The sequence below is a fragment of the Schistocerca nitens genome, unplaced genomic scaffold (assembly GCF_023898315.1).
Source record: "Schistocerca nitens isolate TAMUIC-IGC-003100 unplaced genomic scaffold, iqSchNite1.1 HiC_scaffold_376, whole genome shotgun sequence".
NCBI classification, from domain to species: Eukaryota; Metazoa; Arthropoda; class Insecta; order Orthoptera; family Acrididae; genus Schistocerca; species Schistocerca nitens.
This window is the reverse complement of record NW_026045910.1, coordinates 4898629-4915533: the sequence shown is the minus strand read 5'-3', so window position 1 is coordinate 4915533 and position 16905 is coordinate 4898629. Positions and strand designations below refer to the sequence as shown.

The window sequence follows — 16905 nt, the reverse complement described above, 5'->3', positions numbered from 1 at the left end:
TCATACTTTTCATTTTGAAAATAAAAGGTAGCTGATGTTGTTCACTGACTTCATGAGTAACGTGTCTAAAGATGTTTGTAATTATGTTTGATTTTATAATTATACATAGGTTGGAACTTAAATAGTGGTAACACTGCTGTGGAGACACTATGCAATTGTATCTACTATTGTTGCTGATAGCACACGTTGTTGACATACCTACCTTACCTCTGAGCAAATGGACTCACCCGTCCCACGTCACCAGTGTGGGCGCAATCGAGGGAAACACAGTCAGTTGTGAGCAAGTGGTCTAACGTAACTATGTTTTCGAAACAGGAACAGTGGAGTTGGATCAAGATTGAATGTGCCAGAGGTCATACAGCATGACAGTGGCATCAAGGTCTTCGAGAGGCGTGTGGGGAACTGGCATTGCTGTATAGAACAGTGGCACATTTTGTAAAAGCCTTCATCAAAGGTCAGCAAATTGTGGCAGACATGCATCGATCAGGTCATCCTAGCATCTCTGAAGAAGTGCATGCTGTTGCCATGTTAGTGTGAGCAATGCCATACAATTCGTGACCTCACCCACAAAACCGGATTAGCGCATATGACTGTACTTCACATCCTAAAGGAACGCCTGGGCATGTGAAAAATTGCAGCACTATGGGTTCCACATGACTTGACAGAAATGCAGAAATGGCTGTGTTACAGCGCTGCTCAGATGCCCTTGGAGCACTATGAGGATGAAGGAGAAGCTTTCTTATGCCATATTGTAACACTGGATCAGACATGGGCCACATCATATGAGCCATAGCTGAAATGCCAATCCAATGAATGGCATCATTATGGGTCGTCGCGAAAGTCAAAAGTGCGTCAAAGCCCAAGTATAGTGAAAGTTATGATGATTCTCATGTATGACTGTGATGGTGTTATCCTAACGCATTATGTTCCTCCACAGCAGACTGTCAATGCACAGTATTACTGTTTGTTTTTGGAGCATCGCCTGCGACCAGCTTTGCGAAAGAAGCGGTGACACTTTCTGCGCAACCCACCCACCACTTTGCACGGCAATGTGTGGGCGCATACAGCGCAAACTGTGGCTGCTCTGTTTGGTCGATGGGACTGGGAAGTACTGTACTATCCACCATACTCCCTGGACTTAAGTCCTTGTGACTTTGATTTGATTCCGAAGATGAAGGGACCACTTTGTGGCATTTGCTTCAGAACTGTTCCAGAGATTCGACAGGCAGTAGACCACTCCATTTGCACATGAACAGAACAGGCTCTGCTAATGGTATTCTACCCCTTCCACATCGCTGGCAACAGGTTCTACACAACGCTGGTGACTACTTTGAAGGACAGTAACTGGTGCAAACATGTAACTCTTTTTTATCAGCTGTGAAGAAATAGTTGCCACTATTTAAGTTCCAATCCTTGTAATTGGAACATAATGAAGCACTTACGGAGCACAAAATTATTTTAATAATAAGTTGTTGAAGCTATTTTTACTTGGGAATGGGTGTTCATAAATCAGTTACTGAGATTTTATCTTTATTATCTGCAATATTAAAATTAATTATCATGTTTATTTATTTCACAGGGTATAACAATCAAACCTCTAGTTAGGATATTAAATGTGAAACGAGCAGAAAAGAGGAAACCCACAATGAATGAAAGGATACATGAAAGAGTAAGTACGGCAATGTACCATTATGTATTGTATCATTACTGAAGTAGTACAACAGCAGGAACATTGAAAACCATTGTAAATAACAGTAACAGTAGGTCCAACTATATGATATGAGCGTTTCACAACTAATTGGAGCTATACTATTAAATTTTGGATGAGTGAATAGATTGATATAGTGTGTGGTGGGAATTTATTTGGCGGATTTTATATTCAGAGGAATTGTAAGAATATGTCCGTAGAGAATATAATGCAATACTAGGCCAATTTGATATGCTGAACAGTAAACATATTGATGTTAGTCCATGGTATACAATACTAATGTGATATAAGAGAATCATTAATAATGTGCTCCTCATGACAAAATTTGATAAAGAGTCACTACTGAAAATTTGTGTTAACTATTACAAGTTAGTATGAAGCTTTTCAGATGTAAATTTGCTTTTCTACAGAGTAACTGTAACATGATTGAAAAGAATACAGAAACTAATGTTAGTTTTAGAGAATTTTTCACAAGCCCAGAAATGGCAAAAGTCTTGATAGACTAATAACTACCTAAATCCATTTCTCTTTGAAATACCCCTACTTTTTAAAGATGTACCCTTATGCTAGAGTTAAGAGTTTTGGATTATTTCCTTGATTGTGCCAGTGCAGGGGCTGTGGTAGAAACTTATCACTTGTATGTTGTCATCGACAGTGAATGTTCATTAGAGACAAGGGTATTATAAGGAGTGCCCCATGTAAGTGTTATAGGACTGCTCTTATTCTCTATATGCCTAAATGGTCTAACAGTGTCAGCAGCAATCTGTGCCTCTGTACTGATGATACTGCAGTGTATGTGATTGTATCAACACTGAGTGACTTAGACAAAATTTTAGTTGGCATTACGAATGGCAGATGGCCCTAAATTTGGAAAAATGTAAGTTAATGCTGATGTGTAGGGAAAACGATCTCATAATGTTTGAATACAGCATTAGTAGAGTAGTGTTTAACACAATCACATTGACTAAATATCTAGGCCAAACATTGCAAAATGATATGAAATGGAATGAGTGAATCGCCGGCCAGAGTGGCCGAGCGGCTGTAGGCGCTTCAGTCTGGAACTGCGCGACCGCTACGGTCGCAGGTTCGAATCCTGCCTCGGGCATGGATGTGTGTGATGTCCTTTGGTTAGTTAGGTTTAATTAGTTCTAAGTTCTAGGGGACTGATGACCTCAGATGTTAAGTCCCATAGTGCTCAGAGCCATTTGAACCTTTTTTTTTTTTTTTTTTTTTTTTTTTTTTTTTTTTTTTTTTTTTTTTGAATGAGCGGAAGTAGGGAAGGTCAATGGTTGACTCAGCCTATTGGAAGAATTTTAGGAAAGTGTGGTTCATCTGTAAAGGAGACTGCATGTAAAGCACTATTGTGACCCATTCTTGACTACTACTAGAGTTTCCAGAATGAAATTTTCACTCTGCAGCAGAGTGTGCGCTGATATGAAACTTCCTGGTAGATTAAAACTGTGTGCTGGGCCGAGACTTGAACTCGGGAAGTACTTGGAAGATAGGAGACGAGGTACTGGTGGAATTAAAACTCTGAGGATGGGGCGTGAGCTGTGCTTGGGTAACTCAGTTGGTAGAGCACTTGCCCGCGAAAGGCAAAGGTCCCGAGTTCGATACTACTAGAGTGTTTGGGATCTCCACCAGGTTGTATTGAAGGAAGACATTGAATAGTTCAGGGGCTGACTCTAGATTTATCACCAGTAAGTTTGATCAACATGCAAGTATTATGGAGTTGCCCACGGAGATACTCAAATGGGAATCCCTGGAGGGAAGATGACACTTTTTTCATAGAACACACTTGAGAAAATCCAGAGAACTGGCACTTAAAGCTGGCTGCAGAGTGATTCCACTGCCACCAAAGTACATTTTATGTAAGGACCATGAAGATAGGAAAAAGAGAAATTAGGCCTTACAGGGAGGCATATAGATAATCATTTTTCCCTCACTTTATTTGAGAATGGAACTGGAAAAGAAAGGTCTAGAAATGATACAAGTTACTCTCCACCACACACTGTTTGCTGACTTTTAGTGCATGTATGTAGATTTAGATGAACTGTAATTGATATATCAGCCCTCCTGCAACTGAAGTGTGTTTATTCACAGAATAAGTTCCAGAATGTGTCCATTTCATCTTGAGCTGTATACACACTTTTATGTCATACTTTTATCTAAATTCAATCCATATAAAATATCTGGGTGCTAGTTCCACTAGTAAAGTAACATTATAGGTATTGGGAAAGGCAGTTAGTATATACACTCTTCAGTCACATTAATTTGACCACCTGTCAAAAGCCTGAATAACCACATTATGCAGTGTGGAATGCTGCAGCAAGTGCAGGAGGAGAGTCAGTGAAGTTTTGGAAGGTGCTGAGAGGGATGTGGAGCAATGCCAACTATGCCAACTCCAGTGCCATGGCCAGCTGCTCTAGGTTTCTCAGTTGATGATCCATGGTGCAAACTCCCTGACTGAGGTGGTCCCACAAATTCTTTATTGAGTTTAAATCCAGGGAGTTGGTGGCCAGAGGAGTATGGTAAACTCATCCTCGTGCTCTTCGAACCATGCATGTACGCTGTGAGGTGTGTGACATGTTGCATTATCCTAATACATACTTGTATTGATCCATTGTGCCTTTCAAAAAGATGAGATCACCCAGGGCATCCCCTTCAGCCTGGAGCCTTCTGATGATTGTCGCAGGGTGTTTGTTTTCCTCTGTTTATGCCCTAAATGCCAACAGCCATCTGTCTAATGGAGTATAAAATGATTCCCCCAAAAAGGCCACCTGTTGCAACTCAGTAGAGGTCCTGTTATGGTATTGGTGTACAAATTCCAGCCTTCATCACCAATGAAAAGCAGTCATCATGAGTGCATGAACCAGTTGCATGCTGCAGAGACATATACACAGCAATGCTCACTGTACAGTAATTGAGGAGATGCTGTTGGTAACCCTATGATTCATCTGAGTGGTTAATTGCTCAGCAGTTGCATGTCTGTTCACCCATACACTTCTGCACAGCTGTCATTCACCCCTGTCCTCTGTTGCCCATGGTGCACCACAGCTGCCTCACCACCAGTTTTGTATAGCACCATTTTGTCATGCACAATATACTTTAACTACAGTGGCATGTGTACAGATTACAGGCTTAGCTATTTTGGAAATGCTTCCAAACTCGGCCCAAAAGTGAATGATAAAACCCTTTTGGTCATCAGATAAATTACTCCATTTCTGCATTACAATAATGACTGTATTATTTTCCACATCCCCCAACACATTTTATATACCCTCAACTGTTAGTGCTGCCACTTGTCATCTGCGAATGGTTGTTGCAAGTTGACTTCAAACTTTTCTGAAATGTGTGACTTGTAGAACATGATGCCTAATTAGTTATGGAGTGAGCACCCATCTACTTGTAAGCAGTTTTGTTGCATGTTTAGATAAATGTCTAATGCAGTAGTCCATATATGCTTGAAGATAGAATGAACACATTTTGAAACTGTTTGTATTAATAAAGAAATTTGAGTTGTGGCACAAGTTGTGTATTGTTAATACATTCCAAATCTTACCATTTTTCACTTATTTAATTGCAGTCTCAGATTACAGGATGATACATTAGCAGCTAATAATTTAACTTTCACTTCCATTATGATTAATGTACAATTGTTTTCTGAAGCTAACATACTGTAAAAATGCACAATAACTGTATCCAGTATTATTTGTAATATCACAACTGAAGCCATAATAACATTTTTATGGGGAACAAAGTTTCTCATATTTTATGTTTTCTTTGGTGTTATCATGATGTTTAACATTGATTTTCATACAAATTTCTGCAAAAAGTGCATCGTATTCACACTCAAAGTCAGCCTTGGAATAAAGCAGAAAAGGCAGGCTATACAAAAATTTTTGATCATGTAATGTAGCTTTAGTGTGGTGAGGAAGAGTTTCATCATTGACATGCTGGGGTATGCCCACCTTTATTAAAGGTTCACAGTGCTTGGAATGGTGGGAAAGTATGCTAAGTCACGGCCTTAATGGTAATCGTGATCTGACAATAGTGACTCTAGTAGTAACCTTTCTTCTTCTCATTGCATTGTATTACAACAGATTTAATTTATACAAAGAAACATTGCTTTTTAAGATGGGTGTCTACTTAATGGGCTTTCATGAATCATTGTTGCTTCCGTTTGAAATTCACTAATCTTTACTAGGGGTGGAGCCTTAGGTTGGTACAACCTGATGTCAGATGTATACATTCCTCCTCAAGATGCTCCATAAGGTAACAATAATTTCCACCCTCTTTCTAACCAGGATGTCCCCGAACTGAGTGACTTCCTTGTTGGCAGCAAACTACAGATATCATGCCTACCAATTTTGGTGTTTTAACCAATATTGTGTTACAAGTTTTATTTACCATAATCTTATAATGATTATCAATGACAAGTCTCACATTAGAACACAAATATCTTTTTAATGTTGTTTCACAAAATAATTTTGCTTCTATATTTTCTTTACACCTTTGGACATGATTTGAACAAGGAGGGAAACTTGTGCATGCATTTGTGCGTTCAGCACTCTGCCTCTGCCTACCACTATGGCGACGCATATAGATGTGGTAGTAAATCGGTCCATAAATTGCGAGTATTTAGCGTCAATAAGGTGCAAGTTATGCGACAAAATCGTATCAAGTGGCATTAGAATTTGTTCAGTGTTGCATATTTGGTATCATTCGCAGTGCTTCGCGAAAATAAATCATGAAAACATCTCGTGTACGTGTGGAACAAAGTGTAACGGACGTCTGGCAGCGAGTGAAATGTGCCGCGCAAATCGTGAAATCATAGTATTCGAATCACTGCAGAAAGAACTGAAAGCCACAAGAGAACATGCTCTGTTGTTGGAAAATATTATTAAAAGTCTATCTGACCCATCACATAAAGAACTCGGTCAACTTCAAGAGTACAGTGTACCAAAGAAATTTTGAAAACCTAAATTTGTTTCCAGTGCGTTAAAAGTTCCGTTAAGAAATCGATTTCAACATCTTATTACAGATTGTGAACGTAAAAATGTTGAAACAAGCAACTCACACCAAGACTACGAATCGGAATCGGCGGACAGGAAATTTATAAAGCGCAATAAGTCAGTAAAACGTAACTGTCTCGATGTTGCAAACAAAGTGACTCCTAAAAACTTTAGTAGGCCTACAGTTTTGCTTGCTGACAGCCACGGAAGAGGAATTGCAGGAATTCTTCGTTTCCAGCAGGATCTCAATGTGACAAGTGTTGTGAAACCTGGAGCAGGCCTAAAAGAAGTTTTGAAAAACTATAAAAACAATAATCACGTGACACAAAGTGAATGCATTGTAATATTGGGCGGTGCAAACGATGTATATAAGAATGAACTAACAGTAGCAAACAGAGTGCTAAGAGATGTGCTACGTACAACAGAAGATCAAAAAGTTATTGTTGTAGGCATTCCACACAGACATGACCTTACTGAATCTTCTTGTGTGAACAGAGAAATCCAAAAAGCAAACAGGATGTATGAAAAGATCTGCAAGACCACTTCAAACGCTTTTTTCCTCAGTATTGACGATCTTGAAAGACAGCACTTCACAACACATGGTATGCATTTAAATAAATGGGGCAAATCGCTGCTCAGTCAAAAGATCATACAAAAGAATGTGCTGGGAGAGAGGAAGCTGTAACTACAGTTACAACAGGTAGAACACCTCATTCAGGAACTAAGATAACAAAAACAGCAAAAGTGGCAGCATATTCAGCAACAAGTGTACCAACAGGTGATCCAGCTGTCCATTCTGCAGCAACATTTGAACTACCTACAGTGGGAACCCAGCCACTTAGATCATGCCATGAACAAGAAGACGCGAAGAGACCTCCAAGAGTAGAAGCAGTATCAAGTGTAGTGGGCAAACGGAAAACTGTACCTCCATTACGTCTAAATGATTTTTTAGTAGAAGGCAGCAAGGGGAAGAAGCCCATAAGATAAATAGTGCCAGAGATTTAATAGCCTCTCAGCAAAATAGTGCATCTGTAAAGAAAGACAGGTTTGATTTTATGATCTGTTATCTTAACATTGAAGGAGTAAGGGATAAAGAATTTATTGTCAATGACTTTGGATTAGAAAATAAGTTTGATATCTTTTGTTTAAGTGAACACTGGGCTAGTGAGAGTGAACTTACATTTATTAAATTTGATGATTATATTCTTGCCAGTAGCTACTGCAGAAAATTGCATTTAAGAGGTGGTGTGGCAATATATGTTAACAAGTCATTTAGCAGTACATTCAATAGATTAGATCTAGATTTTCTGTGTGATGAACAGAACTTTGAAGCTGCTGGTATAGTAATAGACAGTTTTAAGTTAGTTGTAATTTCCCTGTACAGGTCACCTAAGGGTATAACCAATGTTTTTTTAGAAAAACTGGACCTGCTGTTACATGTACTTACAGATACTAGATGGATACATTATGATATTGTGATAGGTGGAGATGTGAATGCTGAATTCGATGTCACAACACAAAAACGTACTGTCACTGAACTCCAAAACCTACTAAGACAGTGCAACTTACATTCAGTCAATAACAAACCTACAAGAGAACATGCATGTCTTGACAATATATTTGTAAATTTTAAAACAACAGAAGAATCATGTTTTGTGACAGTATTTCCATATTCTGATCATGATTCAGTATCTTTAAATTATACAAGTAGGTTCCCTCTTGATAAGAGTTATGTAAATAAGTTTGTCCCAGAAGTTGTGGTCACTAGACCAGTCACAGATGAGAAAATTGACAGGTTTCGTACGTCCCTTTCTAACAGAGATTGGTTTGGCCTGTGTTATGATGAGACACATTATACTCTAAGCAATTATCTGCCAGCAAAGGTACTATTTGATAGGTTTCTCAAAGCATTTCTGGGACACTTTAATGACTGCATACCAATAAAGAAATGCAAAGTAACTGACAGAGTCCTAAAAGCAAAAGTTCCAAATAGACAAAATACATGGTACACAAAACAGCTGTCTACTATGAAAAATCAAGTTATGTTGTTGCACAATATTTATAAAAATCTGAAAACCAACCATGCTAAACCAGCCTATGTTAGATCTAGGAATGAGTACAAAAAAGCAATTGTGGAAGCCAAACAAGCACACAATCTCAGAAGTATTGAGAAATCCACCAATAAGTGCAAAGCAGCATGGACTCTAATAAATAGTGTCGCCAAAGATAAAAGAAGTGACAAAATTAGTATCTCTCCTCAGGAATTTAATGACTTTTTTATTAAATCAGTTGAGGAAGTAGGAAGTGCTATAATTAAACCCGAAATCAGCTCATCACAGTTACTGTCAAAAAATATTGCTAGGTCATCAACAAACACAAGTACCTTCAATTTTTTTGAGGTCTCACCTGGTTTTGTGTTAAGAATAGTGAAGCAGTTAAAATCATCAGACAGTGTAGACATATATGACCTGTCTTGTAACATGCTTGAGAAAGTAATAGACTGTATAGTGTACCCCCTAACATATTGTATAAACAAGTGTATACTGGAGGGTTTTTTCCCTGATGAGCTTAAACTGTCTAGGGTAGTTCCAGTACATAAAAAAGGAGATAAAAAATTCTGTCTCAAGTTACAGGCCAATATCCATAGTCCCAGTTTTCTCAAAAGTTCTAGAATGCATAATTTACCAACAATTATCTGTTTACTTTGATAACATAGGATTAATAAGTGGATCACAGTATGGCTTTAGGAAAAACCTGTCAACCATTGATGCCATAGACAATGTTGTTAAATACATCCATCAAGTATTTGAAGATAAATGCTTTGCCCAAGTGACTTTTTGTGACCTAAGCAAAGCCTTTGACTGTGTAGAACATACACTACTACTCGAAAAAATGGACTTTTACGGTGTTAAAGGTAACAGCCTTAAGCTATTAAGATCATATTTGCAAAACCGTAAGCAAGCCGTCTGTGTTGGGAAAGAAATGTCCAGTATAGAACAAGTTGAGGTAGGTGTTCCGCAGGGATCCGTGCTGGGCCCTTTCCTTTTCCTAATAATGATAAATGACCTGCCATCATTTATCAAATCCAGAACAGTACTCTATGCTGATGATACAACATTTCTGAACAGCAGTAATGATCTTAACAGCCTTAAAACATGTGTTACAGAGACAATTGAACAAGCTTCACTCTGGTTTAAAGCAAATGGGTTCTTGCTTAATGAAAGCAAAACCCAGCAGATGGTATTTAGTTTAAAAGACAAGTTTCCATCAGATGATCCTAGTTGTGTTAAGTTTTTGGGGGTATATTTGGATGATAAACTTTCTTGGAATCCACATATTAAGTATATTAGCGGTAAATTGTCTAGGGTAATCTATTTGTTAAGGCAATTAATGCACTGTGTACCTAAAAATTATGTTAGAGTATCTTACTACTCATTTTTCCAAAGCATCATATCCTATGGCATTATTTTATGGGGAAACTCCACTTGTGTGCATGATATACTATTGCTGCAAAAGAAAGCTATTAGGATAATTACAGGCTCACCATACAAGGCTCATTGTAAACCTTTGTTTACCCAACAAAAAATCATGACAGTAATAAACCTATATATTTATTATGTTTTAATCTACACAAAAAAGAACTTACCTAAAGTAAAACGCAGGGCAAATATACATTGTTACAGCACTAGGACAAACAGCTCTATCTATACGCCCTACCACAGACTGTCAAAATCAGTTAACAGTTATGAACTTATGGGCCACAAATTATTTAACAAACTTCCACAAGGTATACAAAATTTACCAGAGCAACAATACAAACAAACACTTTATGACTGGTTAGTTGTAAACCCATTCTACAATGTAAAGGATTTCATGACCTGTGATATTAAACTGTAAAGTTCTTAACAATTCTGTCCTTTTATAGCATGTAGTGTACTGTATTGTATTATATGGCTTAAAGACAATAAAATTATTATTATTATTATTATTATTATTATTATTATTATTGATACTTTGTATATTGTGGAGAGTCAAGTAGAGTTAATTGATATTAGAAAGATTTTTTTTAAATAGGCAAAGTTTACATTGTTTTAGTTTCATATTTTGAACAATATAAAGAGAATGATATAAAGAGTAAGTTCTTCATTTTACTTGTGTTTTGTATGCTTTCCCGTATTATACACTTTTCTTCATTTTACACTTTTTTGGGCCATTCAGCTGTGAAGTGTAAAAAGGGGGTTTTACTGTAGTAACTAAACACAAATGACACATGATCCATTTCTAATTCCTTCTCCCAATGATTACTACTCATATTAATTGATGTGCATCCCAAGCACATATCAGCCTCCAGAAGCTACCAACACACTACTCTCTCTTTACACTTAAGTCCACTGGGGCCAGATCCTGATATAAAGTCAGTCACTAGAACAAACTATAATCTAAAGAAAGGAAAGTAAACATTACAGCTTGTACAATGAGAAATATATGAAAGGCAAAACTACGAAGTAATGCAGACCCTCAACAGTAAGAAGAAATAAGCACAAAGTGCATGTAAGTCTCTCTCTTTCTGATATAAAACAATTAGAAAAGTGTAACTGGCTTATATCCAAGGGATATGGCTGCCATTTGCTTGTGAAATATGTTAATCCTATTGAAATTTAACCAGTGGGTGAAAGTGCATTTATGATGACAGCAGTTTTTCTATAACTTGCAGCAATTGGTAGTGGTGCAATGAATCATGAGAAATCAAGAGAACCATTCATGAGTGAAATGTTGATAGCCAATTAGAATATTATTCTCTGTTTCTTAAGCTTCATAAATAAAGTTAGCTGACATTTTCATTACCTTGTTGAACTGATATTCAGGAAGATGCTGGTTCAAACCCACATCCAGCCATCCTGATTTAAGTTTTCCGCGATTCCCTAAATTGCTTCAGGCAAATGCTGGGATGGTTCCTTTGAAAGGGCACAGCCAACTTGATTCCCCATCCTTTCCTGATTCAATGAGACTGATGACCTTGGTGTTTGGTCCCATCCTCCAAATCAACCAAACAACCAATACCATACTAACTAAATGAACCAGTAATGAAATGTGCTGCTCTTCTTTGGTTTTTCTCTATTTCCTCTATCAGTCCTGTTAAGTATGGATCCCAGCATGGAGAAAATTCAAGTAAGTTTTGTAAGCTACTACTTCCTTTGTTGATGGGCTACACTTCCTGAGGATTCTTCCAGTGAATCCCAATCTAGCATCAGCCTTACCTGCAGTAAATTTTATGTGTTCATTCCACTTCAAATTGCTCCATACGCATACTCCTAGATATCTTATGGAAATAACTGCTTCCAGTGATGGTCTTGTAATCATGTAATCATACAATAAATGGGGTTTCTGCCTACTTATTTGGAATACATTACATTTGTTTATGTTGAGGGTCAGTACCACTCTCTGCACCAAGCTATGATCCTCATCAGGTCCTCCTGCATTTCTCAACAAATTTCAAGTGTTGCCACTTCTGTACATGCATCATCATCATCATCATTATCATCATCTTCTTCATCCACTAAAAGCCTCTTGGAATTTTTGACAGTATCTCCTAGGTCATTTGTATATACTGTGAAAAGTACTGGTCCTTCAATGCTCCCTTGGGGCACACCCAAAGTTACTTTTACTTCCAGAGACTCCTCCCCATTTATAATGACATGCTGTGTTCAGTTTATAGAAACTCTTCAGTCCAGTCACACAGTTTGCCTGATATTCTGTATGCTCATAGTTTGCTCATCATGTGGCTATGTGGAACCATACCAAATGTCTTTCAGAGGAACATGGCATCTACCTGGACACCTGTATCTACTGCTTTCTGGGTCTCATGAATGAACAGAGTGATCTGGGACTCATATGATAGCGTTTTTTTTAATTTTTTTTTATTTTATTTTTTTTAACGCATGTTGATTCCTACAGAAGAGATTTTTAGTCTCCAGAAGTGACATCATATGCTAACATAAACGTATTCCAAAATTCTACAACAGATTGACATGAGAGGCATAGCCCCTCAGTAGTATTTGAGGACCTTTTTTTTGAAAATAGGAACAACATGTGATTTTTCCCAATCTTAGGAATGCTTCACCGCTCTAGAGACCTATGTAACACTGCTGCTTGAAGAGGGGCTAGTCCTTTCACATACTCTGTGTAGCATCCAGTGGCCTTTCTTGTGGTGAGGAATGTCAGTTGCTTTTCTGTCCCTTGGCAGCTTATTTTGATATGTCATTCTGTTGTTTTTGCAGTAGTTTAAAATAGGCACTACAATGTGCTCTGTCTCAGTGAAACAGTTTTGGAAAACGACTTAGTATTTTGGCCTTTTCTTTGTTATGCTCCGTGTTTCAGTGCCATTATGGTCACAGAGTGTCTGCCCAGATGGCTTTGATCCATTTATTGATTTAACATAAGACCAAATTTCTTAGGATTTTCTGTCAAGTCTGTCAACAGAATTTTACTGTCAGAGTAATTGAATGCTTCATGCATAGCCCTCCTTATGTTAATTTTGGCTTATTTTAGTTTTTGTTTGTCTGTGAGGCTTTAGTTGGGGTATGTTTTGAATTTGTAGTTAAGCTCTCTTTACTTTGGTAGCAGCTTGTTAACATTGTTGTTGAACCATGTCAGGTCTTTTCCATCTCTCACAATTTTTCTCAGCACATACCTATCTAAAATGTATTGTTCGATGGCCTCGAACTGTGTCCATTGGGGCTCAATGTTGTCAGTGCAGGAAATGAAATTTTCATATTGACCTACCAAGTAATCAGAAATCCGTCTCTTGTCATTCCAGCTAAACAGAAGGATCTTCCTATCTTTCTTTGTATTCCTAGTTACAGTCATATTCAGTGATGCTGTAATGAATGGCCTTATGATCACTGATTCCCTGTTCTACACTAACCAAAGTGAGCATTTCAGGTCTGTCATCTAGATGTAGTTACTTTTGCCTATGTTTTTTGTTTGATTGAGTCTTGATACCAGAAATTAGATTCTAATAAATTTCAAGTTTGTATTTATTCCATTCAGTATTTAGTGTTCATGTTCCAAGACATAATGTCACTGACTGTTATATTTTTTTCAGTTAATGGATCATGTGATGGCTGGAATTGAAGATATCCTTGGACAACATGGAAATTACCATCTCAGAGACAAGTAATTTAAACTGATTTATTAAAATGTGCTTCTTTATTCAATTTATTTGTATAGTATTTGCATCAAAACAGAATTAACTGACCAAAAGCCAATTTGACATTTCAGATTTAAACGTTTTGATAACAAATTCATCCGTTTATTAAAATGTGCTTCTTTATTCAATTTATTTGTATAGTATCTGCATCAAAACAGAATTAACTGACCAAAAGCCAATTTGACATTTCAGATTTAAACGTTTTGATAACAAATTCATCCGTCCATACCTGTTGCGAGATCATCAAGGAGCAGAACCAAAGATACTTGAAACTTATTCAAAATTGGCAATGAAAGATGCCATGGAGTATATGCGTCGAAATGCGTCAACTGTTGGAAATATTTCTGGAACAGAATCTATGTCAGCAATATTTAGAAATTTCACTAGTGGGAATATAAATGGAAATATGAGTACTAACTTTAATGGAAGGTGAGTTAATGTTGCTTACTGCTTTATTACCCTACTTTATCATTACATTAACCACAGTTGAACTGTTTGCAAAAAAGACAGTGTAGTATTGTTTTCCATTTTATCATGAAGTACAAATTTCCTAACAACTCCAGAAAATTACAAGAGTAAAATTGGGAAGTGAAAGGTAATGAACAACTTCTACAGAAACCGGAATGCAGGTCAGAGACATGAAGGAGAGGAAAGTGAGGCAATAATTGAGAAGACAGTGAGACAAGATTGTAGTTTACCCTCCATATTATTCAATTTGTACAGTAAGAAACTAGTAAAGGTATTAAGGGGTAAATTTGAAAGGGAATTGAAGATGAGAGTGAAGAAATAAAAGCTTTAAAATTTACCTGTGACACAATAATTGTGGCACTGATGCCAAAGTACCTTAAAGTTCAGCTGAATGGAATGCACTGTCTTGGAAAGAGATTATTGGATACACACAAATTAAAAATAAAAACAAGTTTAGTTGAATTAGGTCAAATGATGCTGAGGGAATTCAGTGAGGAAATAACACACAGTAAATATAAACAAGTTTCGCTATTTAGGCAGCAGATTTACCATGGCAGAAGTAAACAGGATATAAAATGCACACTGACAATAGCAAGAAAAGCTTTTCAAAAAAGCAGGCATCGAGTCATTGACAGGCACATAAACAATACTGAAAACTTTGCTAGCTTACCATATTTTCTGAGAAAGATATAAATGTTAACACTGAATGTAAATTTAAGTGTTAGGAAGTCTCTTTCCAGAAGTAATGGTTTGGAGTCTGGCCTTACAGAAGTAAAATAATAACAGCAAACAGTAGAGATAAGAAGAGAAGGGTAGCTGTTGAAATGTTGCATTACAGAGAAATGCTGAAGAGTTTATGTGTAGAATGAGAAACTGATGAAGTACTAAACTAGATTGGAGAGAAGAAACTTTATGTTACTCTTTGACTAAAATAAAGGATTAGTTGATAGGACACATGCTGTAGCTCCAAAGAATTATTATTTTGGCATTAGAAATAAGTGTAGGGGGTAGAAATTGTAGAGGCAGACTATAATAATAATGTAGTATGAGCAGCTTGTTGCAAATCTTTCAATTAGATGTCACTTCGGTGCCTTGTGTGTCGCTAACCCACACTAGTACTACAAACAGGCAAAGGGCCTACAGTTTAACATTGAATCCAAACCATGTGTTGTTCCTGATGAATCTTCACATCATTGAGAGTTGAAAGTTAGAAAGACAATCTGAAAAATTTCCATGATCTGACTGAGATTCAGTCACGTGACCTCATGCTTTCATGGTTTCCATGTACACACTTAGTTATTAGGCCACAAGGCCTAACTATTGCTTCAAGGTAATTGACAGGTTCAGGTGGATGTAGAGTGCAATAATTAAGAAGATACAAGAAGTTTGATGCAAGGTAGACCAGCATTGAGATCTGTATGAAACCAGTATTCAGATGTACGTCTACAACGACAGCAAGAATTTCTTTACCAGTGTTATTGATACTCATGTGAAACATGATCACTGAAAATCTTTTGCTGTATGGAATGTATGAAACTAGTCACACATACATTGATCAGTGATTTCTTTTTTTTTTTTTTTTTTTTTTTTTTTTTTTTTTTTTTTTTTGCTTGTTGGGAGTATTTATTTCACTGCGCATGCAGTGATACAATGAAAAATTATCTCTGGAATCAAGCCCTAGGCTGTGGCTAAGTGTTTTCCATCATCTCATTTTTGCCAAGGATACTAGTCTGACGTGGTGTGTAGGAAAGTCTCCATACAGTTTCAGGGAGATGTACTGGAAAGTTGAAGATTGGATTGTGTGTATGATGAGCTCTTGGGTGGCTTAAATGGTAGCATGTTTCCATGAAAGACGAACAAGAGACAAATGTTATCCCTCACAATGTCAATTTGCAATGAATGTTCAACAATAAACACAATACCCAAATAAATCCCCATTCACAGGAACATGAGTTGGTACTCGGGATTAAGTGATGCTAGTAGATTATGTCATTAATTAAGTTTGTGTCATTCCTCCAAGTCATTGCTGAAGAATGACCTAGTGTTTCAACAAGCAAAGCCTTAATATTAACTTCCACTCTTCTTGACTACATATTAATTGTGATAAGTTCACCATTAGTAATTCTTAAACTCTCACAATACCAATGAGGGTGCAGGGAAGGGAGGGTGGGGGGTGTACCTTGTGCCCACCTTTTGAAAATTGTAATCTAGTCTGGTAATTTATATTTTAAAATTCTAAAAAAAAAGGAAGATTTAGTGTTTTTAATGATTTTTTATAAATTTTTCAGTAAACCTTAATCTAAAAATGTAAGTGTTACTAGTGAATGTGACTTTTTGCAACAAATGTCACATACATATTTTCAGGGACAGGGCCTTCTTACACATCTAAAAAAAGTTTTGTTGTGAATGAAAATCAATGACAGTTATTGAAAGTTGTATTTTTTTGAAGTTTTTGTGGTGATCATACAGTACCTCTCCACTCAGTGTAAACATCTTCTATATAT

The 16905-nt window shown here is 37.0% G+C and overlaps 1 protein-coding gene across 1 annotated transcript in view; it reads left to right on the top strand.

Annotated features, from left to right (window-relative positions):
* LOC126229635 (sodium/hydrogen exchanger 3-like) overlaps positions 1-16905 on the top strand; it is a 702719-nt gene that overhangs the window by 554685 nt on the left and 131129 nt on the right. The window contains exons 5-7 of the mRNA XM_049942376.1: positions 1580-1669; positions 13829-13899; positions 14126-14362. Of these exons, the coding sequence (XP_049798333.1) occupies positions 1580-1669; positions 13829-13899; positions 14126-14362 (398 nt within the window). The remainder of the gene's footprint in view (positions 1-1579; positions 1670-13828; positions 13900-14125; positions 14363-16905) is intronic.